This window comes from Lynx rufus, unplaced genomic scaffold, assembly GCF_022079265.1.
Source record: "Lynx rufus isolate CCGP_SWC_20201006 ecotype Redwood Valley unplaced genomic scaffold, mLynRuf1.p SCAF_3, whole genome shotgun sequence".
Lineage (NCBI taxonomy): Eukaryota > Metazoa > Chordata > Mammalia > Carnivora > Felidae > Lynx > Lynx rufus.
The window spans coordinates 126,083,143-126,109,449 of record NW_025814845.1 but is presented as its reverse complement, the minus strand read 5'-3'; the positions used below and the strand labels follow the sequence as shown (position 1 = coordinate 126,109,449).

The following is a 26,307-nucleotide window of genomic DNA, read 5'->3' as shown; positions in this document are numbered from 1 at the left end:
GTTTAATTTTGGTGTATTTATCTTCACAGTATTAATTTTCTTAATTTTCTTTCATTTTTTCTACCTTTTTCTCCATATTGTTTTTCTACTTAACAACTTACTTAGGCTTTAGATTTCATCCATAATAGAGTTTAGCTCAGTGCTGATGGAGAGTAGAAACTAGTTAATAAACAATTGCTCTGAAGATTTTTGGTGTGCTGTGACATAGCCAATCTTGTGTATATATATTTTAAACTTCAGCTGTGCTTACATTGTAGTTTGTATTTCTCTGCTTAAAGATTTTGTGGCCTTATGAGTTCTAGGTTAAAGAAAAGTGGGAGAGTTACTGAGCTGGAATTTGTGGATAATGTGAAAAACATTTTTGTATCTTCTTCTTCCAACTTGCATACTAAATAGTAGATAATAGTACTCTGCATTTGATTATTTCTTTTTATGAAATCACAGAAGAAAAGCTGAAGTCATGCTTGGACATGGATTGTTTTCATTGCTAGCAGAAAGACTCATGCTTCAGACAAATTTAATCACAATGACCACGTATAATGTTTTGTTTGAGGTAAGAATATATTTAGAATTTAATCTTCTTTCATATTTTGAGAATGACTTTATAATTTAGTTGCTAATGTCTAGATGAAATAAGGTAATTTAGATTTGATACACAGTTTTGAAATTAGTTATATAAAGCACATATAGCTGCATCTTAAATCTATTAATCTGTTAATTATTAAACAGTATGGACATCTCTGTTAAGTCTTTCCTCCATTGTATTGATTGTTTGATGTCTTGTTTTGTAATTAAGTAAAAATAGAGTTACAATGTTGAAATCATTTATTTTATAAAATACAGAAGATGGTTAGCATGACAGCATTGGACTGTATACTTAACATTGATTAGTGCTGACTTATGTTCATTTATATTAATGGTACAGTGATTATGCTAATCTATTGTTTTCCTTCTGTAGATTCTTATAGAACATATTTGTACTCAAGTGATACATAAACAGCATCCAGATCCTGATTCTTCAGTAAAGATACAGAATCCTCGTATGTATTTTATATACTTTTATTTTTTTGTTTTTGTTTTTATGGACATTTAATTGACATATAATATTGTATAAGTTTAAGGTATACAACTTAATGAAACAATTTGATATATGTATATATTGTGAAATGATTACCACAGTAAGGTTAGTTAACACATCCATCACAGTATCTTTAGAATTTTTTGTGTGTATGTGTGGTGAGAACTTTTAAGATCTACTGGTTTGGTAACTTCTCATTGTGCAATACTGTATTGTTAACTGTAGTCACCATGTTGTACATTAGATACCCAGAACTTACTCAGCTTATAACTGGAAGTTTGTATCCTTTGAGTACTTTCCCCCATTTCTCCCCTTATTTTTTATACTTTTAATAAGTACTTTTTGGGGTGCCTGGGTGGCTCAGTAGATTGAGCGTCTGACTTTAGCTCAGTTCATGATCTTAAAATTTGTGGGTTTAAGCCCTGCATCAGGCTCTGTGCTGACACCTCAGAGCCTGGAGCCTGCTTCTTCTTCTCTCTCTCTGCTCCTTCCTCACTCGTGCTCTGTCTCTCTCTCTCTCAAAAATAAAATTAAAAAAAAAAAAAGTACTTTTGCCAATAAAAAGAAAGTCACTGAGAAAAACCTGAAGTTGATATTGTTGAGAACATAGTGTTCAAAGAATATTTCATTATAGGGAATAATATAATGCTACTTTTATTTTTGGTTAATATTGAATATAACATCTAATTAACCTTAGGTTATGTGGAAATGTTTATATAGAGGTTTTGAAGAATTGTGTATGTAAGATACTGATTTAGTGTATGTTCAGATTTTCACTAAAGTTTTGATTGCACCATTTAGTGATGTCAGGCCAAATTACATGAACCATGGAGGTAGCTTTCATCTGAAATTAATGTCAAGTTAGGAATACCAAGTTTGGAATTGAAAAATATCTGCTTTTTTTTTTATTGTTTATGAACTTAGTCTTGTTGAACAGTCTTTTCTTTTGATATTTAGAATTCTTAAGCACTTGTACAAAGTGTACATTTTTCATCTTTTTAAGATTATTGACATTGAAATAACTGACTTGTAGAGTTTAGAAATTTAATTACCTTTTGTGTGGTGAGTTGTGTTTTTGGTACTCTGTTTCAGTACTAGTTTTAAAAACATGTCTGGGAAGTTTAATTTTCCTCAGCCTTCAGGGAGACTTGATGTTATTATTTTAGAGAGTAAGAAAAGGAGAAAATCTTGAGTATATGTATATAAATATAAATTATATTTTATGATTATAGAGATGACTTATTGAAGTAAGAATTTTAGAATGTATGATCTATGTAATATACTATCTCAGAAAGACACACACTATAGTACGGTGTTTAAAAGCGTCACCTGCCTAGGTTTTTATATTGTTTATGTTTCTTAATAGTTGTGTGAACTGCTTAATTTCTGTGTGCCTCAGTTTTCTTATCTCTAAAAAGGTGATAAAAACAGTATTTAGCTATCATTGTATATGGGTTTTCTTAAAGTAGTACCTCATGATAGTATATTCTCAAAATTAAGTGTCTATTATTGTCATTACAATTATTATTATGATTATTATCATCATTGTAATCATTTTCCAGGCAGAGAAAATTTTCAATTTGTCATTAGAATAATTCAGAAATTACTTCCCAAATGTCTTCTATTGTATGATAAAATATCTTCGTACTTGCTCTTTTGCACTCACCAAAAACCTTGGCAAAAGGCTAGTTCAGAAGTTCTGAATTGTAATTGGGTAAAAACTTAATATATTTATTTAATTTTAAATTCAGGGTTATAGCTGTTTTTGTTTCTATATAGTTCTGGATTTAAGTATATATTTTAAAGAATTTTTTTCCTTAAAGCTAAATGCTAGAAATTTAGACAGCGTTATTTTTAAGACCATTACAGTAGCAATTTCATTTGTATTTGGGGTGTTGAATAGGTTTTAATTTTCTTTGTTTTTTAACCTAATTTCACTTAAAAAAATTTTTTTTAATGTTTATTTATTTTTGAGACAGAGAGAGACACAGCATGAGCAGGGAAGGGGCAGAGAGAGAGGGAGACACAGAATGTGAAGCAGGCTCCAGGCTCTGAGCTGTCAGCACAGAGCCTGACGCGGGGCTCGAACTCACGAACCGTGAGATCATGACCTGAGCCGAAGTCGGACGCCCAACCAACTGAGCCACCTAGGCGCCCCCCTAATTTCACTTTTAAAATCATGGAGGAAAATTGTAGTAGCTTTTAAAATTTGCTATGATAAATGGAAAGCTTTGTGCATAAAACATCTATTTTGTTGAAAAGCTGAGAACTTTTTCTGAGATTTTGATTACAGCTTTTGAGTTTGAGATCAACTTTACTAATTGGCAGAAATTATGGAGAATTGTTAGTTTTACTATTATTTAATTCATAGATAACATAATTTTATTTAATATAACCTTTTAAAATTTGACTTTACTTTCATACATTCTTTTTTATTTTTATTTTTATTTTTTTAACATTTATTTATTTTTGAGACAGAGAGAGACAGAGCATGAACGGGGGAGGGTCAGAGAGAGAGAGGGAGACACAGAATCTGAAACAGGCTCCAGGCTCTGAGCAGTCAGCACAGAGCCTGACGCAGGGCTCGAACTCACATACCATGAGATCGTGACCTGAGCCGAAGTCGGACGCTTAACTGACTGAGCCACCCAGGCGCCCCTACTTTCATACATTCTAATGATGAAATAAAAAATTCCTTATTTATGGAGGCTTTCTAAATAGATATATTGTCATTTTTTTTCTGCAGGTGATCATTTTTTTTTTATAATACAAGGATGTTTTCAGTAGACATCTGTGTCAGGGAAGCTAGAGAAATATATTAATGATCTTCCATCATGAATTTTTTGTAATGTTTTGGTTTTTACTAATTTATGAATTGTCTTACAGAGATACTAAAAGTAATTGCAACCCTACTTCGAAATTCTCCCCAGTGTCCTGAGAGCATGGAAGTTCGCAGAGCCTTTCTTTCTGATATGATTAAACTTTTTAATAACAGTAGAGAAAACAGAAGGTAAGGTTTGAATTTTTTCTAAGAAAAATTGCTTTAAAAAATACTGTGCAATGAATTTTCCATATGCTTTTTTCATTAAGGGTATATAAGTAATATACCTTATATTTAAAGTGAGTTTTCAGTACCACCTTCTTTAATTGTTTTAATAGATGGAGATGCTTTTTTTTTTTTTGGCTTATTTTGTTTTGAACTTTTACTTTTTAGAATTCTTAAAGATGAGGGCTTTTTTTTTTTTAAATTTTTTAAATTAAAAAAAGTTTTTTTTAGTAATTCAGTATCCTCTTATAATTTTCAGGAGCTTGCTACAGTGTTCTGTATGGCAAGAATGGATGCTTTCTCTTTGTTATTTCAATCCTAAGAATTCTGATGAGCAAAAGATAACAGAAATGGTTTATGCAATATTCAGAATCCTACTTTACCATGCAGTCAAATATGAGTGGGGTGGCTGGCGTGTGTGGGTAGATACCTTATCAATCACACATTCAAAGGTAAGTTTTTTTAATGAAAATTTATTTTAGTGTTATAAATGTCTATAATTTTGTGTTTTACTCATTTAAAAATTTTATGTACTTAAAAGCAAGGAAAAAAGACATTCTCTGAAAGCACGGTGAAAGAACAACTAAAAGGAATCACTAAGAAGAAAAATTTTCCAATTTCTTCAGAATCAAAGCGAGGTTTCAAATGTTATTTTTATGTATGCTTAATAAAGTGAAACCTCATGGCATAGCATAAAGGAACTTATATTTTCAAGTAGCCATTTTCACAGATACGGTTCTCTAAATTTTAGGGTAGTTTGAAGCTTTTGAACACAAGGTGGCGCAGTATATTCAAAGATGAGAAGTTATTTTAGTAATGTAAGGTGGTTGAGTTAACTAGAAAAGCTTGGGCTAATAATGTGTGTCCTTTGGTCACATTACAGTCAGTTAAAAAATTGATTTGGGAGAATCTGCTAGTCTTTTATTTATTTTTATTTTTTTAATTTAATCCAGTGTAAGTTATTTTTATATAGCTTTTGTTTAAAAATTTTTAATGAAATATTCTACACCTACAAAAAGGTGTAAGGAATAATGTATCTACCAGTATTTATGACATTGGTTTCTCCATCCCAGTTTTCTTTGTCTATCATTGTTATGCCCTCTCTCCTTCCCCACTAACCTTAATTTGGGTGTTTTCATTATTTCTATTTCCTTCTTATGTATATTTTAACACATACACATCTGAACAGTAAATAATTTATATTTCATGTTTATACTTAATATAAAGAATATCACATTAAATGCATTTTTCTGTAGCTGGCTATTTTTACTTATCATTGTTTGAGATTCATCCATATTGACCCATGTAGTTGGGTTCATTTTCTCAGTTGTGTTGTATTCCATGGTATGGCTTTATCCATTTACCAGTTGATGAACATTTTTTTAAAAAATTTTTTTTTTTTTTCAACGTTTATTTATTTTTGGGACAGAGAGAGACAGAGCATGAATGGGGGAGGGGCAGAGAGAGGGAGACACAGAATCGGAAACAGGCTCCAGGCTCTGAGCCATCAGCCCAGAGCCTGACGCGGGGCTCGAACTCACGGACCGCGAGATCGTGACCTGGCTGAAGTCGGACGCTTAACCGACTGCGCCACCCAGGCGCCCCTGATGAACATTTTTGATACATTTTGTATATATTTGTAAGTTTCTCTCTCTACATTCCTAGAAATGGAACTGCTTACTTGTAAGATGCAGATGTTGAACATTAGAAGATAATGCAATTTTTTCCCCAAATTGGTATATCACTTTACATACTCTCCAGTGATGTATAAGTGCTCATTGATTCACATCACCTCAGCACTTGGTATGGCTGGAGTTTTAAAAATTTGCACATTTGGCGAATTAAAATTTTTTTTTTTTTAACATTTATTCACTTTTTGAGAGATAGAGAGTGTGAGCAGGGCAGGGGCAGAGAGAGAGAGGGAGACACAGAATCCGAAGCAGACTCTAGGCTCTGAGCTGTTAGCACAGAGCTGGATGTGGGGCTTGAACTCACAAACCGTGAGATCATGACCTGAGCCAAAGTCGGAAGCTTAACTGACTGAGCCACCCAGGTACCCCATACATTTGATGAATTTTAAATGCTGTACCTCCATAATTTTAATTTATATTTACTTATTGTTTTGTGGGAACTTAAAAAATATATTCTTGTTTTAATCTTTTGATTGCTGTATTTATGAATATCTTTTGTCAATTTATTTACTTAAGTTTTAGAGTTTTGTGTTTGTATTTTCTGAGGAAATTTTACATTTCAAATATTAACGCAGTAAAATTTAGTTTCTTTCATGGTTTATGCATTTTGTATCTGGTTTAAGAACTCTTTCTACACTCAGAAGGAATATAACCATACAATTATATTATTATAAATTAACTAGAAAGAATAAAGAACAGAAATGGTAAATTTGATATATCTTTAAATGTTTTTTTTTTTTTTTTTTTTTTTTTTTTTTTTACTCTCATAGTTTATTATTCTGGAATATTTTGCCATTCTTGTGGAATATATTGCCAGTTCCTCAATGTACTTATTTAGGTGCTTGAATAACTTTTAGTTATTTGAAAGTACCTAAGAGTTATATATTCTGCTTTCTTCTTACTCAGTGAGAGGAGGGTGTGTTATTATCATAAGGATTTACAAAGATATCTTAGATTGGAAGATACCGCTCTAATTTATGTTTGAGAATAACGCAGTGATAAATAAGAAAAAGATTTGATTTTATAAAAATGCTCTTAGTCACTACATTTTTTGAGCTGACTAGTTTAGTCTAAAACGGGGTTCTGCCAAATATGGCTTGAGGGTCAAGCCTGTGTTTTTATAAATAAAGTTTTATTCAAACACAGCCACTTCCATCTATTTTTATATTTTCTGTGGCTGCTTTCATGCTATAAGTATTCAGTATTTGCAACAGAGACTGTATGGCTTCCAAGCCTAAAATATTTACTTTTTGGTACTTTACAGAAACTATTTGCTACCTCTTGTTGAAATTAATTTAGTTTGTGCTGATGCCCAGATCTTTTGATTTCTATTGTAGTAGGCTGCTGCAGTCTGGACTAATTTTCTGCTAGTATTGTATTCCTCTTTACAAAAGATAATGAGAAAAACAGGATTGAGTTTGGGTCTTACATACATTTGGATTGGATTTCAGATCTAGGGGAATTCTAGGTTAGGGGAGTATCAGTATAAATTAGATTTTTCAAAATTTCAAATTACTATATGTTAATTCTGTGCTTTTGTACATACTTTTGTTTGTTCACATCCTTAGGAAGAATGGCTAGAAGAATATAAACTTTAGATCAGTAATTCTTTTTTTCAAATCTTTTTATGACTTTTTAAAGTTTATTAATTGTGAGAGACAGGGTGGAGGAGGGGCAGAGGAAGGAGAGAGGGAATCCCAGGCAGGCTCCATGCTGTCAGTGCGGAGCCCGATGTGGGCTCAAACTCATGAACCATGAGATCATGGCCTGAGCTGAAACCAAGAGTCGAACGCTTAACTGACAACTACCCAAGTGCCTAGATCAGTAATTCATAAAGTACAGCCTGAAGACATTGCGAGCCTATGAGACCTTTTCAGAAAATGTGTGAGGTCCTCCTTTCCCAGCTATGTGTCTTTTGAAAGTGTATTTTTTTATATACATAAATCAAAACAGTATATAATACAACACATTGAATATAAAAACAGATACTAGAGTGCAACATCTATTAAGCTAGAATTTAAAGAGATTTGCGAAAATGTGAAATCCTAGCACTCTTCTCATTATTATTATTATTATCTTCTCATTATGTTATTTACACTAACATATAATGGATTTATTGTTATTTTGGAATGTGTATTTGTAAAGTTTCTTAGTCTTAATTTTTAATATGATAAGTAGTAATAGATATACCCCATAAAAATAAAAAGTTTTGGGGAGCCACAGTACCTTTTAAGAGTGTAAAGCATCCTGAGATGAAAGAGCTTGAGAACTGCTGAATTCATAGAATATTTAAGGACAATAGTCTTTTAATTTCCTATGCACAGGATTAGGAGGTTAAACTAGGAAATACCTCCAGTATCTTTGAACTTCTGAACATTTTTGACTAAACATTTATATTTAGTTACCAGTCCCTTTGTGTATGTAATGAAGTGAACATGGGCTTTGGACAAAGGATAGTTCTGGGTTTGAATTCTGGTTTATAGTATTTTGTGGTTGTGTAAACTGAGACAAGTTTCTAAAATTTTTTTAACTATCAGTGTCTAATCTAGAAATGGTAAATGTGGATATGTATAATAAGTTAATGAAAGAAATCACAGAAAATAGAATAAATTCTCAGTGACTATTTTCCTTTGTTACAGCTCTATCATTCTTCCTATTCATCTCTTTGTTTTAATTCTCACTTCCAACACACTAGTTCAGACCCTCAGTCACTTCATGTTTGATATAAACCCAACTTTTTAAAAAAAATTTTTTTTCAACGTTTATTTATTTTTGGGACAGAGAGAGACAGAGCATGAATGGGGGAGGGGGCAGAGAGAGAGGGAGACACAGAATCGGAAACAGGCTCCAGGCTCTGAGCCATCAGCCCAGAGCCTGACGCGGGGCTCGAACTCACGGACCGCGAGATCGTGACCTGGCTGAAGTCGGACGCTTAACCGACTGCGCCACCAAGGCGCCCCTAAACCCAACTTTTAAAATAATTACTTATATCTACAATAATTTGTGTAGTGTGTATGCTGTGAAGTGTTATAATAGAATTGTGACTACCCAACTTAAGAACATGCTATGTGGTTCTCCCTTTTCAGCCCCACCTTAAATCTAATCTCTATTTTGAATTTTGTGTTTATCATTTCCTTCTTGAAAAAGTTGAAAAATATATTCCTAAATAATGTAATCTGATTTTCCCTATTTTTGTATTTTATGAAAATGACATCATACTGTGTGGATGCTTCTATTCCTTATTTTTTCTCAAACTTTTTGTTTTTAGAATTATTTTTTATTGTTACATACAGCTTTGGTTCATTCATTTATACTGCTATGAATAAGTCAAGATGCTCAAAGGCAACGGTTTTACTATAGTTGTCAGTTTTATACTTCTTATAACTGTGGCTCCCAGTAAGAAATTTATAGTGACCATGTATGTATGTACACACTCACATGCATGCACCCTTCTCTCATACACCTGAAACAGAGGTTTCAGGAAACAGTATTTACCCTTACTAAACTTTGGTATATAGGGATATATTCTTAGGTTTTCTTTTTTGTTAAAAAGTACTAATGATGCCCCAGTAGGTTGATTCTGTGATCTGCCAGGTGAATTATCCTCAGTTTGAAAAGAGCACTGCTCTAGGAAATATAAGTAGGAGTAGAATTGCTAGATCCTAAGTAATGTTTCACCCTCTACTCCATGACACTTTATTTGTTTATTTATTTATTTAAATGTTTATTTTGAGAGAGAGAGAGCAAGCGAGCATGCACGTGTGTGCATGCACAAACAGGGGAGGGGCAGAGAGAGAGAGTGAGAGAATCCCAAACAGGCTCCATGCTGTCAGCACAGAGCCCAACGCAGGGCTTGAATTCAGTGAACCATGAGATCCTGACCTGAGCTGAAGTCCAGAGTTGGATGCTCAACCAACTGAGCCACCCAGGTGCCCTTCATGACACTTTAAAGTTCTTATTTTTGCAAGCTTTTGTTTTCTGCCTATGTTAAAAATTTTTTTTTTCTTCCCTTTAGTGATTTGTAGTTCTTTATACATGTCTAGATCATTTCTACTCTAGATATTTCTAATGATCAGTAGCCTTAGGTATTATTTTCCTGTAAGTTTATTATGCTAAAAATAACTTACGTAATGTTACTCCCTCCACAAACCCTTTAATTTTCATAAAAAGGCAAATAAAGTTTTTTCTTTTTTTTTTTTAACAAGAGTTTCTACTCAATCTTTCATTTCCTCTTGAACAAAGGATTTCCTGCCTTACCTTCCACTTAACTTTTTAAAGTTATATCATTCTTTGTTAAAAAGCTTCATTTTTGTTTATTCATGGCATGAACTTTGTGTTCCTTTGTAATTAGCCATATCCTTCATAGTTTTCAGGATTTAACTACCTCAACCACTTATAGCGCATTCTGTGTGAATTCACAGCACTTAATTTTCTCTTGGTATTTCTCTTAAGTAGTCTCTGTCTCCCTCCTTTTCCCATTCCCATTTCTCCCTCAGCTTCTCTTCCTCTCCCCCTCTACCTGTCCTCTCTACTCAGTCTTCTCCACCCCTCTGCTCTATTAGGTACTGTGGGTATCTAGTGCAATCTGTGCTGCCTTCTGTCCCTGCTGCTGCCATCTATCACTGCCTAGCTAACTCTCTCCCCCTTTGTTGGTTTCTCTTTCTTCTTTTGGCCACTTTTCCTCTTTCCTGTCCCTCTCTCTGTTCTTACCTTCAACATTCCTTCCTCCATTCTGTACCCTCTGTCTTCTCCTTTCCCCCAGCCTATGTCTCTTTCTCTCTGTTCTGTCCTCAGTGAATCTGTGTTTGTTTTGTCTCTGCTTGAGTGGTTACATACTCTGTGGTCTCTCTCATTCATTTTCTTTTTTTCTTTTAAAAAATATATTTTAAAGTTTATATTTATTTTGAGAGAGAGAGAGCGCACAAGCAGGGGAAGAGCAGAGAGAGAGGGGAGACAGAATCCCAAGCAGGTTGCGTGCCGGTCAGCGTAGAGCCAGATGCGGGACTTGAACTCATGAACCATGAGATCATGACCTGAGCCGAAATCAAGAGTCGAATGCATAACTGACTGAGCCACTGAGGCGCCCCTCTCTCATTTGTTTTCAATCACCTGTGTCCAAGTCTTACAGTAGTTGTGTACTGCTTTTCTTCCCATTTCTACCTTAACTCTTTTTTTCCTTTCCACTACTCCCTTTCTTCCTATCTTCTTGTATTTGAGTACCTGTAGCTATTATGAAAGATAGAAGGAGGCATCAGGAACAGATCTTATCCTAAAAAAAGTTACTTTTTAATATGGGAGATAATATTATATATATATGTGTGTGTGTGTATATATATATATATATATATATATATATATATATATACGTAAAGCACTAAAAAACAAGGCAGGAAGGAATAAATGCCATAGAAGAGATACTCACAGTGAATGGGTAGACAGCCTCACATGAGGCTATCTGAGACAGTGGTAGAACAGATATCATTTGATGACAGCGTTGAAGGGTAAATAGGATTTGGGCATGTAAAGACTGGAATGATGAAAATCGCTGGTGGAAGAATTGACATAAACAGAGGTACAGAGGTGGTGTTACTGAGGAAAAAGCATGGTGAGTTGTTGGTTTGCTTGGGAATATGTAACGTACATGAAGAAGAGCAGTAATGAGTGATACAGCAAATGTTTGCCATTGAATTATGAGTGATCCTATAATATCTCTGTTACTATATTTGTTAGAAATGAGCTCTTATATCTTATTTTGGTTGTTCCTTGTAAGCTCTGATGAATAGGGACAAAAGATTTTATACATCTTTATATCTCCTGTAGAATTGTGCATAGAACAATGTGGCAGTTGCACATTAAATATTTGTTGCAGGAGGAAGGAAGATCCACACCATCATTGTTTGGTCTGTCTAGTTTAGCTGTCACATGGTACCGGGGCACCCTGTATGTGCCTTAGCATCTCAGTCTTCTGTTATCAGTGACTGATGAAATAGCTGCAGCAGCTGTCTTGAAAGTATGTGTACCATAACCACACACAGTCTGATTTGGGAATCTCTCATCAGAGTAACTTGAGATGTATATTTTATTATAGTCTCCTGCACTTCACCCCAGAATCTTAATCTGAATCTCATGGGATGTTCCCAGAAATCTGTGTTTTAAAGTTAGCCCTTCTTATGCATTCTGTATTTCAAGTGCCCCTCTGAGTGTACAGAGAATTATTTTTACTAACCTTTATAAAATTCTTCCCTTCCTGCCTTTACACCAAGCTGTTAATATAATATATTTTTTAGAAAGTATCACAGATATAGAGGAATTATACATAAATTGAATATGGACCCCAGTTAAGACCCCTTAATACATTTTAAAAATTAATGAAAACGTTTTATGTCATTCTGGGAGCATATGTTATGGTGCAGAGAATGTTGAAAGAAGAAGTATAAACTCCACTTATACAAAAAAAACCCAAAAGTATGCTTTGTATATTTTAAGTATATGTATTTATAGTTTATGTGTATATTATATATAGTTTATATGTTATATATTTATAGCTTATAAAACTATTACATAAAACTGTTATTTATATGTATTTATAGTTTATATATTATACATAGTTTACATATACAGTTTTAATTTATGTTTTTCTTTACTCCAGTGACTTACAGCTTTAAACAGATATTAAAACCTTTACAAAGAAAATAGTTACTTTATGGAGAGGCCTGTCTTGCCTGTTTTGGGCCAAGAACCAGTCTTTGAGTCAAGTTTTAGTATTAAAATTACAAAATGGAATAAATGCTGATTAAGTCAATTGTAGAGTATTTTTATCTGAGTAAAACTAGACTTATTACTGTTTGCTGCTTAAATATACTTTTAAAAATAAATGCTGAACCTTTACTTAATGCTGTGAGGGGGAAAAGAAAAATTTAAAATTGTAGTATACATTAGTTCTTGTGGTTTTCACCTTTAAAGCTTAATAAATGTCATTTAGTTTTATTTCTCTATGTGAAAATTTTTCATTAATGAAAATCTTTTCTCATAAGGTTTTACAAAGTAATTTATTTGAATATTGCTATGTTAATTACTTTGGATTTTTAATATCTTGACATCTGTCTTTGAAATGGACAGCTGACATTCTAGGGTGCTTCAAATGAATATTAACTAAAGTTTAGGATGGAGCTGAAGTGATTCAGTAAGTAGGTGAACAGTTTGTAGCGTGTTGTTAGAAATTCTGCCAGAAGTATTGAGACCAAATTTTTTTCTCTAAAAATATTCACTCTGAAGCTTTACATTTTTATACATGTGATACTGAAGTGATGCTTATTTTTTCTTTGTGCAGCCATTTAAAATCTCAATATCATAAATTTATAACGTGGATCTTGATAAAGTACTGGTGTGTAAAAAACTAATGTTGCAGAATTGTATAGCTTTTGCAGAGTTACATCAGGATACATTCAGCTGCTATAAAAAGCCAAAGAAACTCAATTGCAATTTTATTGTCCAGTTTGATAGATTTCCTGCCACCTTTGTAGTAGGGAAGCTGTTTGTCACTGTATCTCTCTCCTCCAACAGCTGAACTAGATTTTATAAGCAGTAATAGGGTTTTCTAGTGTAACTGCCCTGAGTTGGTTACTTTGGTCTCAGGGTTTCAAATATGTACCTGTTAAGAGTAACCTTTGTAATTCCATTATTTTCTTAGGTATTTTCCAGGTTGTTATTGTTGATCCTTTTCCTTTTCCTTTTCTTTTCTTTCCTTTTCCTTTGCTTTGCTTTGCTTTGCTTTGTTTTGCTTTCTTTAATTAAGTGGCTCTGTGCCCAATGTGGAGCCTGAACTCATGACTCTGAGATCAAGAGCCGCATGCTCTGTTGACTGTGCCAACCAGGCATCCCACTTTTCCTTTTTTAAAATGCTTTAAATTTAACACTATCTTGAGGAATTAATTGATTCTGTTTTCACTTGGTATGCTAGATTGCTTCTACTCTTCAATTAAAATTTAAATTAAGGCATTTAAAATATCCTGAATTACAAGAACTGTTAAAAAATATCCTTTTTCTTTAACAAGTAAAACTCAAACTTTCTCTTATTTTTATGGATTTTACTTTTTAAGTAGGCCCATGGCCAGCATGGGCCTTGAACTCAAGACCTTGGAATCAAGAATAGGTTGCTCTACCGACTGAGCCAGCCAGGCACCCCAAACTCAAAACTTTAGGTACTATATTTTGTCTAGGCCTATATTGCCATGAAGTAGGATGGGCCTGTGACTTATAATAATCAGTGAGTAAAAGTTATTCACACTTACATGAATTTCAGTGGCTGCATATTATTAGGTATATACAGTACATCATATTATGGAGCCACAAAGTTAAGTGCAAAAGCTGAGCTTTTTGAATGTTATCAGGTCACTTGTAGTTATAGGAAGGAAGACTGAGTAAATAAGGTAGTTTTCATTTTTTTGGCATTCTCCAAAATTTTATTTGGAAAAATTGGTGGATGTGATATTTTAAAAATCTATTGATTTGTGTTACAATGTACTGCATTAACACCATAGTTTAACTTTTCCTTATCTTTGAACAGTGCTGGGCCTGCTTTTATATAAATGTCTCCTATTTTGTAGGGTAAATTCCTATAATTCCAGGAGTCTTTACATGTATTAAGAGGTTCTAAAGGATATTGCTAAATTACCATCTAAAAATTTGTACCCATTTATACTCTAGTTTTTATGAGAGCACCTGTCTAAACAGTTCTTTTTTTTTTTTTTTTTAATTTTTTTTTCAACGTTTATTTATTTTTTTTTGGGACAGAGAGAGACAGAGCATGAATGGGGGAGGGGGCAGAGAGAGAGGGAGACACAGAATCGGAAACAGGCTCCAGGCTCTGAGCCATCAGCCCAGAGCCTGACGCGGGGCTCGAACTCACAGACCGCGAGATCATGACCTGGCTGAAGTCGGACGCCTAACCGACTGCGCCACCCAGGCGCCCCTCTAAACAGTTCTTAAAATGGGTCAAGATGACTTTTTATAAACAAAGATTAATAAATTATTAACTGTATGATATTTTATGTCACTGTGCTTCCTATCTTTATCTAGATAAATGAGGATAATACTACTTGTCTTTTAGGGTTGTTCTGAAGATTATGTGTGTCAGTATGTGACAAATGCTTAAAACATTGTACAGTAGGCATTCTCTATATCTCAGCTATTGCCACAGGTTTTTAATAATATATCTGGACCATATCCATACCAAAATGGACTTAATTTGATATTTATTACTAAATATGTATTTTTAAGCATGTTGCAGAACTAGGGAGCAACTATTATTTTAGATAGATTTTCATAATTTAAGGAGGTTTGAGGGTAGAATATATTTATTCTTTTAAATAAATTTCTTTTAAATTCTACAATGTTTCCATGTGTTACTATGATATTTATAGAGATTAAGAAAGTACTAAGTGGTTAGAAGGCTTCTGTTTTGTTTTATTTATTATTTAAAAAATTTTTTTAATGTTTATTTTTGAGAGGGAGAGAGACAGAGTGCAAGCAGGGGAGGGGCAGAGAGGGAGGGAGACACAGAATCTGAAGCAGGCTCCAGGCTCTGAGCGTCAGCACAGAGCATGACACGGGGCTCGAACTCATGAAATGCATGACTATAACCTTAGCAGTAGTTGGATGCTCAACCAACTGAGCCACCCAGGTGCTCCTATTTTATGTTAGCTTGGTTTATTTATTTTGAGAGAGAGTGAGTGAGAGTGGGGGAGGGACAGAGAGAGAGAGAGAGAGAAAGAGAGAGAATCTCAAGCAGGCACCACACTATCAATCCAGAGCCTGATGCAGGGCTCAAACTCATGAACCAGGAGATCATGACTTTAGCCAAAATCAAGAGTCAGAGGCTTAACTGACTGAGCCACCCAGGTGCCCCATGCATCTGTTTAAATTGCATCCTCACTTGGTGTTGATAAGAAAGTGTTGGTCAAAAATCATTTTATGAAAGAATAAAGTTTGTTTTTTATATTTATTAGGGTTGCTTACTAAAAAAAGTTAAACTTCAGACCAAAAATTGATTTAACTTTGATGTAACTTCTGTGTATTAGACTACTTAAAATTTTAGAAGGAAATGATTGAGTTTATTAATTTACTTTCCATATACTGGATTTCTCCAAAACTCTATTCAGAAAAATTGGTGGAGATAAATTTTAAAAAAATATATTGAAAATTAATTTAAAGCCTTTGAGAACAAATAACATTATATCATATAGCATATGTGTAGGATTATATATACGATACTCTTTTTTAAAATTTTTTTCTTAAAACTTTTTTTTAATGTTTATTTATTTTTGACAGAGAGAGAGAGAGAGAGACAGAGCATGAGTGGGGAGGGACAGAGAGAGAGGGAGACACACAATCTGAAGCAAGCTCCAGGCTCTGAGCTGTCAGCACAGAGCCCGACGTGGGGCTTGAACTCACAGACCACAAGATCATGACCTGAGCCAAAGTCAGACACTCAACCGACTGAGCCACCCAGGCACTCCTATATGATACTCTTCAAGAGAACCCATGACAGCCCTTAAAGCTCTGAAATAGGATTTTATTCAGGAACTATTGCAACAGGGGAAAAGAGACCTGAGTGTATAACTGGGCTCAGTTCTGAATACAACAAGGAAAAGTGGGGATTTATAGGCAAGGAAGAGGGTAGGAGTGGGGAAGAGATTCAGTGGGTGGAAAATTCGTAAGAGGACACATCTTGGATAGAGGAGATTCTGGTTAAACAGACTTAACAGTTTTTTTTCCTAAAAGCAGGCCAGGTTGATAAGATGTCACTGGGGATGGAGGGGTTGAGAAATGGAAACAGAAATCAGGTTGATCAGTTATTGGAGGTGGGACCCTGAATTGCCACTTGCAGCTTTTAAAAAGAAAAGCAAAACTGGAGGCATCACAATTATGGATTTCCAGCTATATCACAGAGGTGTAGTCATCAAGACAGTATGGTATTGGCACCAAAACAGGGTCAATGGAACAAAATAGAAAAGCCAGAAATGGACCCACAACCATATGGTCAGGTAATCTTTGACAAAGCAGGAAAAGACAATCTCTTCAACAAATGGTGTTAGGAAAATTGGACAGCAACATGCAGAAAAATGAAACAGGACCACTTTCTTATGCCATACACAAAAATAAATTCCAAATGGATGAAAGATGTAAATGGAGACATGAAACCATAGAAACCCTAGAGGAGAACACTGGCAGTAAGTTCTTTGACATCAGCCTTAGCAACTTCTTACTAGACACATCTCAGGCAGTAAGTTCTTTCACATCAGCCTTAGTAACTTCTTACTAGACACATCTCTGGAGGCAAGGGAAACAAAAGCAAAAATGAACTATTGGGACTTCAAGATACAGCAAAGGAAACAAAAAACAAAAAGCCTACGGAATGGGAGAAGATATGTGCAAAAGACATATCTGATAAAGGAGTATAAAATCTACAAAGAACATTGCAAACTCAGCATCCAAGAAACTAATAATTTGGTTAAGAAATGGGCAGAAGACATGAATATATATTTTTCCAAAGAAGACAGCCAGGTGGCCAACAGACACATGAAAAGATGCTCAACATCACTCATCATCAGGGAAATACATATTGAAACTACAATGAGATACCACCTCACACCTGTCAGAATGGCTAAAATTATCAACACAAGAAACAACAGATGTTGGTGAGGATGTAGAAAAGGTGGAACTCTCATACTGGGAATGCAAACTAGTGCAGCCACTCTGGAAAACCAAATGGAAGTACCTCAGAAAGTTAAAAATAGAGCTACCCTATGATCTAGCAATTGCACTACTAGGTATTTACCAAAAGGATACAAAAATGCTTATTGGAAGGGATATGCACCCCAATATTTATAGCAGAATTATCAACAATAGCCAAATTATGAAAGAGTGCAAATGTCCATCAACTGATGAATGGATAAAGAAGAGGTGGTATATATACACAATGGAATATTACTCAGCCATCAAAAAGAATGAAATCTTGCCATTTGCAATGATGTGGATGGAACTAGAGTGTATTATGCTAAACTAAATAAGTCAGAGAAAGACAAATACCATATGATTTCACTCATGTGGAATATAAGAAACAAAACAAGAACATAGGGAAAGGGGAAAAAAAAAGAGAGAAGCAAACCACAAGAGACACTTAAAAGACAGGGAACAAACTGAGGGTTGATGGAGCGAGGTGTGTGGGGGATGGGCAAAATGGGTGATGGCCTTAAGGAGGGCACTTACTGCGATAAGCACTGGGTGTCATATATAAATGTTGAATCATTAAATTTTACTCCTGAAACCAATATTTCCCTATATATTCACTAACCAGAATTTAAGTAAAAACTGGAAACAAAAAGACAAAAAAGATATGGAGGGTGGGGATTCTCTCTAAACTGACTTAACAAGATCCTTGCTGAAACTCAGAGATGCAGGTATGTCAAAGACAGGGCTTAATTGAGTAGCAGGATCAGAGGAGCCTGACTAACTTTGGTCCAGGAGAGAGTCTATTTTAATGTAATACAGTTGTTCTACTTTAAACTTTGCTTTTTGTCTTTCCTTGACAGATTATATATAGATATGTTCCATTTTTTGTTATTTACTCTTTTCATTTTTTTTTGTAGAGGGTTTATTTTAAGCTACATATGAGTAGAATAGTATGGTTTATAAGTCAAATCCATTTGAAAATAATTTTTTAATTTTTCTGTGGTAAATTATGTAGTTGCCTTTTCAAGTGGTGGGTAAATAAAGCTTGTCCTTATAAAATTTCATCTCCTTCTCTGGGTTCACAAAGCCTTAAATAGTCTAATGCCTGTTTAGCATTTACATGCATACTTACTGTTTTTATTGTTCACCACTTCTAGAAATACTTTAATCTTATTGCTTTACTGAATAACTCAAGTGTCTTAAATGAACCATGTTCTTTGACCATCCATTCTTATGCACGTTAAAAATTTTTAATGTTTAGGTATTTTTGAGAGAGACAGAGCTCGAGCAGGTGAGAGGCAGAGAGAGAAGGAGAGAGAAAATCCAAAGCAGCCTCTGTGCAATTAGTGCACAGAGCCTGTTCTGGGGCTCGAAGTCATGAAACTGTGAGATCATGACCTGAGCTGAAATCAAGAGATGCTTAACTGACAGAGCCACCCAGGTGCCTCTACATTATTAAAAATTTTTCTGCACATCATCTCTCTTTGTTTTTAATCCTTTTCTATCTTGCAAATGAGTATTTATTGCTGAAGTCCAAACTTAAGTGTCAGCATTATTTTGCTATTTCCAGGTGCTTCTAGGTATTTCTAGGCAAATTATGTAATTTCTGTATATTGCTGGTAATATAGTGTATAAAACTCTGAACTACACTTCAAATTACTTGAAAAAGTCTTTTTAAAAATGTAACATCTTTTTTACAATGTTTGAGAGAGAGAGACAGAGAATCCTAAGCATGCTTCTTGCTACTGTTAGCGCAGAGCCTGATGTGGGGCTCTAGTCCACTAACTGTGAGATCATGACCTGAGCCGTTAAATCAAGAGTCGGATGTTTAACTGACTGAGCCACCCAGGTGCCCCTGAAAAAGTCTTTAAAATATTCCCAAAGGGTACACAAAAGGCATGAACAAATGGAAAAACATATTTCCTAGAATAGGAAGACTCAACATCATAAAGTTATAGTAACGTGATGTTTCTTTAGATTATTTTGTAAATTTAGTAAAGTATTGAGATAATACTAACCAATCATTTTTCTTTTTGTGGGGAGAAAGCTATTTAATTATTAAAGGTAATCATTAAGGAACAGTACAGTAAAATACATAGAAATAACCAGGTAAACTCTGTAACAAGCAATGACAAGGGGACTGACTCTACTAAATACTACAACATACCAAATGTCATAAATTTTCAAAATGTATTATTGACACATGAAGAGATGGCTGACCTGGGAAATACAAAGTCCAAAAATACATGAAATTTCATAAAGACTTTAGCATATTATAAATGATGCATCTCGTCAGCAGGGAAAAATGGACTCTTTAATAAATGGTATTTGTATAATAGAAGTTTCATCTAAGGGGAAAAAAAGTTGGATCCCCAGGTAATTTAAAATATGGTTTAATTAACTGGTAGGGAGAGAAACCATAAATAGGTACTAGAAGAAAATCCAGAGCAGTATTCTTTAACCTTAGATTGTCTAAGAATTTTCTAACTGTAATTTAGAATCTAGAACCATTAAAGAGGAAAGACTAATAGTTTTTTACTACATTAAAACAAACAAAAACTTTGTGATCAAAAAACAATACTATAAGCAAAGTCAAAAGGCATATGACATATTGGAAAAACAATTTAGAACCCGTGCAAAGGTAACATTGCTAACATATAAAGTCTTCCTAGGGGCGCCTGGGTGGCTCAGTTGCTTAGGGGACTGACTTCGGCTCAGGTCATGGTCTCACAGTTTGTGAGTTCAAGCCCTGTGTGGGGCTCTGTGCTGACAGCTCAGAGCCTGGAGCCTACTTCAGATTCTGTGTCTCCCCCTGTCTTACCCTTCCCCTGCTCACACTCTGTGTCTGTCTCTCAGTAATAGCTAAACATTAAAAAAAAAAGTTATAGTCTTCCTAGAAGAAGATAGCAAAAGAAAGTCCAATAGAAAAATGGACAGAAGACATCAAACAAGCCGTAGAAAACTAACTTCAAAAATTACTTTAGCTATATAAAAAAATTAAAACTATCCTGAAATAGTTCACCAAGGTATATTACATGACAAAAGAAATTGTGGTGCAGTTTGTACTTTGGATGTTAATAAAACAAGTGGGAGAGTGAGAATTTACGTCTGTATATGCATGAGACTACCCTGGGAAGGTATATAAGAAATAACTGGTCGCCTGATTGTTGGGAATTGTGCCAGTGAGGACAGTGGTAGGAGAGAAACTTAAACTACATACTGTTTTATATTTGAATCATGTGAATTTTAGGGGAGGAAAATCTTTTTCTTGACCCTTTTAGAGTCCCAGGCTGGGCCTGAAAATTAAACTGATAAATAGAGATTAACAGAAGAAAAGCATATACATTTACTTAATATGTTTTACAGTACATGGGAGCCTTTATTAGAAAGTGAAAGACCCAAAGAAAGGGTTAAGCCTGAGTTGTTTTTTTTTTTTTTTTTTTTTTTTCTTAAACGTTTACTTACTTTTGCGAGAGCATGAGCGAGCAGGGGAGGGATAGAGAGAGAGAGAGGGACAGAGGATCCAAAGTAGGCTCTGCGCTGATAGCAGAGAGCCTGATGCGGGGCTTGAACTCACTAACCATGAGATTATGAGCAGAGCCCAAGTAGGGTGCTTAACCGACTGAGCCACCCAGGTACCCCAAGCCTGAGTGTTTTTATACTAGGTTTGATGAAGAGTGGAAAGTCATGGGAAAACACGATAGGACAGAGGGTATGAGCTAAGGTTAGTAAACTGGGGGAAAATTAGCGAGGCCTATTCATTTGGATTTTTTTTTTTGGCATCCATGTATCTTCTGAGATAAGGAAGCTCCTTTCCTCTGGGTTATAGGGAGGGCACCTCTCACATGAGAGGCTTCGGAGAGCAGGAGGGGATCAGAGAGTTCTTCTAGAACCTGGTGTTTCTATAATCTACTTCAGATGAGAATGGAGAGGTCAGAGAGTTCTTCCTGCACCTGCTTTTTCTCAAATTCCTTCATCTTAAAATATTCAGTGTGAAAACATGCCATATTTTGTGGTAGTGCATTCTGAACCTTATCAAAATATACTACCTGTTCAAACAATACTTTTAAGTTTTTTATGTGATGAATATATAGTGCAAATTATGTTATAGGACTTGTTTTCCTCACAGGATTGTTTCCCTTTGTTATTAAACTTAAAAAAAATTTTTTATAACTAATTCTCTTAAGTAGTAGCCTAGCCTTATGCTTGATACCCTTCCAGTAAGGTTGTAATAAGGAAGCATTTAGGAACTTAGATTTGAACCAGAGTATTTAGATTTGTAACCAAGATGCTTTGCATAAAATAGAGCAGTAAAAATTTATAACCTTAAAATAAGATTGATAACCTTATGAATATTAATAACTTGACTTCATTGTATCTGTTATCTTTGCAACATTGTTGTTGCAAGCGGTGGGACCGAGCCTATGTAAAAGGTCTCCTGTTGTGTGGTAGTGATCATTTTGAGACATGCTGATTGATATCCCATATAGGGAGATTCAGCTGTGTTTATAGATATCTTATTTATCAACTATGAAATGTTGGTAACCTAAGAATTAGAAGTTAACATGTAATATTCAGCTGATATTTCCATAGGAAAATAACACATGAAAAAGATGCATTTGCTTAGTAAAGAAGGTTGGTTGCTAAACTTAGCCTAACATTCAAAAGGCTGAATTTTTATCGGTTAAAGTCTTTTAAACATATGGATTAATAATGTTAATCTCTTGATATATTGTTGTATCAATCTTTTATCTCCTAATTAGTAAATTTGAGTGACAATTAAGTTGAAAGTAATGGCAAAATAAATGTTGTAGTTATTAGCTCATGAGAATCTTTAGTAGTTTAGAGAAGTGCTTTCCAAACATTACAAACAGCTATAGATTAGCTGTCAAATGATTGTGAAGATTAATGACTAGTGCTTTAGCTGGGTAATTTAGAACAATATCCGGTAATTAATTAGGAATTATCAGTCACAAATACCTTTAGGAAAAACGGTATCAAAAAAGATAACAACACTGATAATTGCTCAATTGCCATTTAGCTTTTAGAGTATTGGAGTAAATTAAAGAGAAATTTCAAAATCAAGTTCAGAATTTTGAAAGCTTTTCTAATATTTATATTTACAGAAGAAAGAATTAACAAGTTGGTTTGCTTAGGAAATACAAAACACTATTTACAACAGATTTGACTGCAAATCAGTATAATGCAGAAGAAAAGATATTCCCTGTGGCACATTCAGGTTGTACTTTATGAAAATGTACATTGCTTTGAATTAAAATGTGTATTACATAAGCCATATTTTTTGTTCTTGGAATTTTAGCATTAAATGATATCCTTTAACCTGTCTTTTTAAATGGGCAGTTGAAAGTTTGTCTGCTGGTTATGAATGTAGATAGAATATGACGAAGAAATATACTTCACCTTTAGAATGAAAAGTCTAATCAAATGGTTGAAAGAAAGTATGCTGATAGTCATGAAAAGTTGTAACTTCAGTGAATACTAGCAACAGCATCATGAAAACATATCTGTACAAGATAATTTGTGATAGCAAAAATAAGTATCTTCTGTTGGCTCTGAAGAAGGCAATGGAAATGTAGGAGGAATTCCTTAAATTGATGATAACCAGTAGAGAAGTTCACTTCTATGTAACTAACTACACCAGTTCCCCCTCATCCGGGGGGAATATGTTCCAAGACCCCCACTTAATGCCTGAAACTGTGCATAGTACTAAAGCCTGTGTATGCTGTGTTTTTCCTATACATACATATCTGTGATAAACTTTTATTTATAAATTAAGACATTAACAACAGTAACTACTTATAAAGTAGAACAAGTATAATATACTGTAATAAAAGTTATGTGAATGTGGTCTATCTCAAAATATTTTACTGTATTGTACTTGTCATTCTTCTTGTGATGTGAGATGATAAAATGCCTGTGTGATGAGAGGAGGTGAGGTGTATGATGTAGGTTTTGTGATGTAGCATTAGGGCTACTGTTGACCTTCTGACAGTATGTCAGAAGGAGGATCATCTGCTTCAGGTGATCCTGGATCATTGAGCGATGTTGATGGTGGGATGTCAGGAGCACATGATGTCAGTGGTAAGGGATCCTCGGTAGTTGAAGGTTGTTTTTGCAAAAAACCTTTTGAAAGAACATTGTAATGGGAATTTGTTGACTTTATTTTTAATTCATCAATGTTGCTGCAGAAGTTGTAATCCTTCAGTGATCATATGGGTGACTTTAATGCTCTGTTCCTTCTGAGGATCATATTCCATAATTTTGTCCTTCAGTGTCTGTGCAACTTGAAATACTTAAGCAAATTCCTATAATGTCCACATTGCCAGTTCTGCTTCCATTTCTTCCTCCATAGATGACTCAACAAGTTTTTCCAATTCCTCATTTGTTAACATTTCTCAGTGGCTTTCAGTACGTTCTTCCACTACTTCATCAAGCATTTCAGCAAATCCTCTCCACTAATTTGTCTTGCTGAGTGAATGGTTTTCCTAACTTCTCCATCGATCCTGAGAAGGCTTTAAAATCATTGCTGACTTCATAAGTTCTTCCAGCTGACATTTACAGTTTCTGGTTTTAATTCATCCATTGAAGTTTGATGAATGTTATTGCATCAGCAGTAAGGAATGATTTCCACCATTGCATTATGTCTAGATTAGGGTCTTCATCAGTTGCTGATTGAGTGTAATCAAATACTAGATGGGTAGAGGTGGCCTTGACAAATCAAATGATGTCCTGGTCACAGGGCTGAAGCAATAAGGTCATATTTGGAGGTAAAAATACAACCTTGCCATTTTCATTTTCATACCAAAATTCAGGTTTCAGGATGGCCAGGTACATTGTATATAACAGGACCTTAAATTCTAACCCTTCCTCTTCCAATTATTTTTTCACTTCTGGGATGAAGCATTGATGGAACCATTTCACTAACAAGATGGTTGCCACCCATGCTTGCTTGCTTGCTTGCTTGCTTGCTTGCTTTTTTTAATGTTTATTTTTGACAAAGAAAGACAGAGTGTGAGTGGGGGAGGGGCAGAGAGAGAGGGAGACACAGAATCCGAAGCAGGCTCCAGGCGCTGAGCTGTCAGCACAGTCGGATGCAGGGCTCGAACTCACAAGCGATGAGATCATGACCTGAGCCAAATTGGAAGCCTAACCAACTAAGCCACCCAGGCGCCCCTGAAAAAGTAAAAAAAAAAAAAAATTGTTATTTAGTTTTGATTTTTAAAAGTTTATTTATTTATTTATATTATTTTTTTAATTTTATTTTTTATTTTTTAAAATTTACATCCAAATTAGTTAGCATATAGTGCAACAATGATTTCGGGAGTAGATTCCTTAGTGCCCCTTACCCATTTAGCCCATCTCCCCTCCTACAACCCCTCCAGTAACCCTCAGTTCTCCATATTTATGAGTCTCTTCTGTTTTATCCCCCTCCTTGTTTTTATATTATTTTGTTTCCCTTCCCTTATGTTCATCTGTTTTGTCTCTTAAAGTCCTCATATGAGTGAAGTCATATGATTTGTGTCTTTCTCTGACTGACTAATTTCACTTAGCATAATACCCTCCAGTTCCATTCAAGTAGTTGCCAATGGCAAGATTTCATTCTTTTTGATTGTTGAGTAATACTCCATTGTATATATATACCACATCTTCTTTATCCATTCATCCATCTGATGGACATTTGGGCTCTTTCCATACTTTGGCTATTGTTGATAGTGCTGTTTTAAACATGGGGGTGCATGTGTCCCTTCGAAACAGTACACCTGTATCCCGTGGATAAATGCCTAGTAGTGCAATTGCTGGGTCATGGGTTAGTTCTATTTTTGTTTTTTGAGGAACCTGCATACTGTTTCCAGAGTGGCTGCACCAGTTTGCATTCCCACCAACAAGGCAAAAGAGATCCTATTTCTCCGCATCCTTACCAACATCTGTTATTCCCTGAGTTGTTAATGTTAGCCATTCTGACAGGTGTAAGGTGGTATCTCATTGTGGTTTTGATTTGTATTTCCCTGATGCTGAGTGATGTTGAGTATGTTTTCATGTGTTGGTAGGCCATCTGGATGTCTTCTTTGCTGAAGTGTCTATACATGTCTTTTGCTCTTTTCTTCACTGGATTCTTTGTTTTTTGGGTGTTGAGTTTGATAAGTTCTTTATAGATTTTGGATACTAACCCTTTATCTGATATGTCATTTGCAAACATCTTCTCCCATTCTGTTGGTTGCCTTTTAGTTTTGCTGATGGGTTTCCTTCGCTGTGTAGAAGCTTTTTATTTTGATGAGGTCCTAGTAGTTCATTTTTGCTTTTGTTTCCCTTGCCTCTGGAGACGTGTTGAGTAAGAAGTTGCTGCGGCCAAGATCAAAGAGGTTTTTGCCTAAAGTTTATTTATTCTTGAGAGAGACAGAGACAGAGCATGAACAGGGAGGGGCAGAGAGAGAAAGGGAGACACAGAGCCCAAAGCAGGCTCTAGGCTCCGGGCTTCAGCACAAAGCCCGATGCAAGGTTCAAACCCACACAAGCTGTGAGATCATGACTTGATCCAAAGTTGGATGCTCAACACTCAACCAGCTGAGTTACCCAGGCACCCCAATTTATTTATTTGTTTATTCATTTATAAATGTTCAGTCACTTTATTTTATTTTTTAATCTTTACACCCAGTGTGGGGCTTGAACTTGTGACCCCAACATCAAGAGTCACTTGCTCTGCCGACTGAGCTAGCCAGGCACCCTCGTGTCCTTTTCTT

At 34.9% G+C, this 26,307-nt stretch overlaps 1 protein-coding gene across 1 annotated transcript in view; it reads left to right on the top strand.

The window, feature by feature from the left end:
* The window catches only part of LRBA (LPS responsive beige-like anchor protein), a 792,976-nt gene that overhangs the window by 172,342 nt on the left and 594,327 nt on the right, over positions 1-26,307 (top strand). The window contains exons 19-22 of the mRNA XM_047092315.1: positions 445-553; positions 959-1,040; positions 3,965-4,088; positions 4,384-4,576. Of these exons, the coding sequence (XP_046948271.1) occupies positions 445-553; positions 959-1,040; positions 3,965-4,088; positions 4,384-4,576 (508 nt within the window). The remainder of the gene's footprint in view (positions 1-444; positions 554-958; positions 1,041-3,964; positions 4,089-4,383; positions 4,577-26,307) is intronic.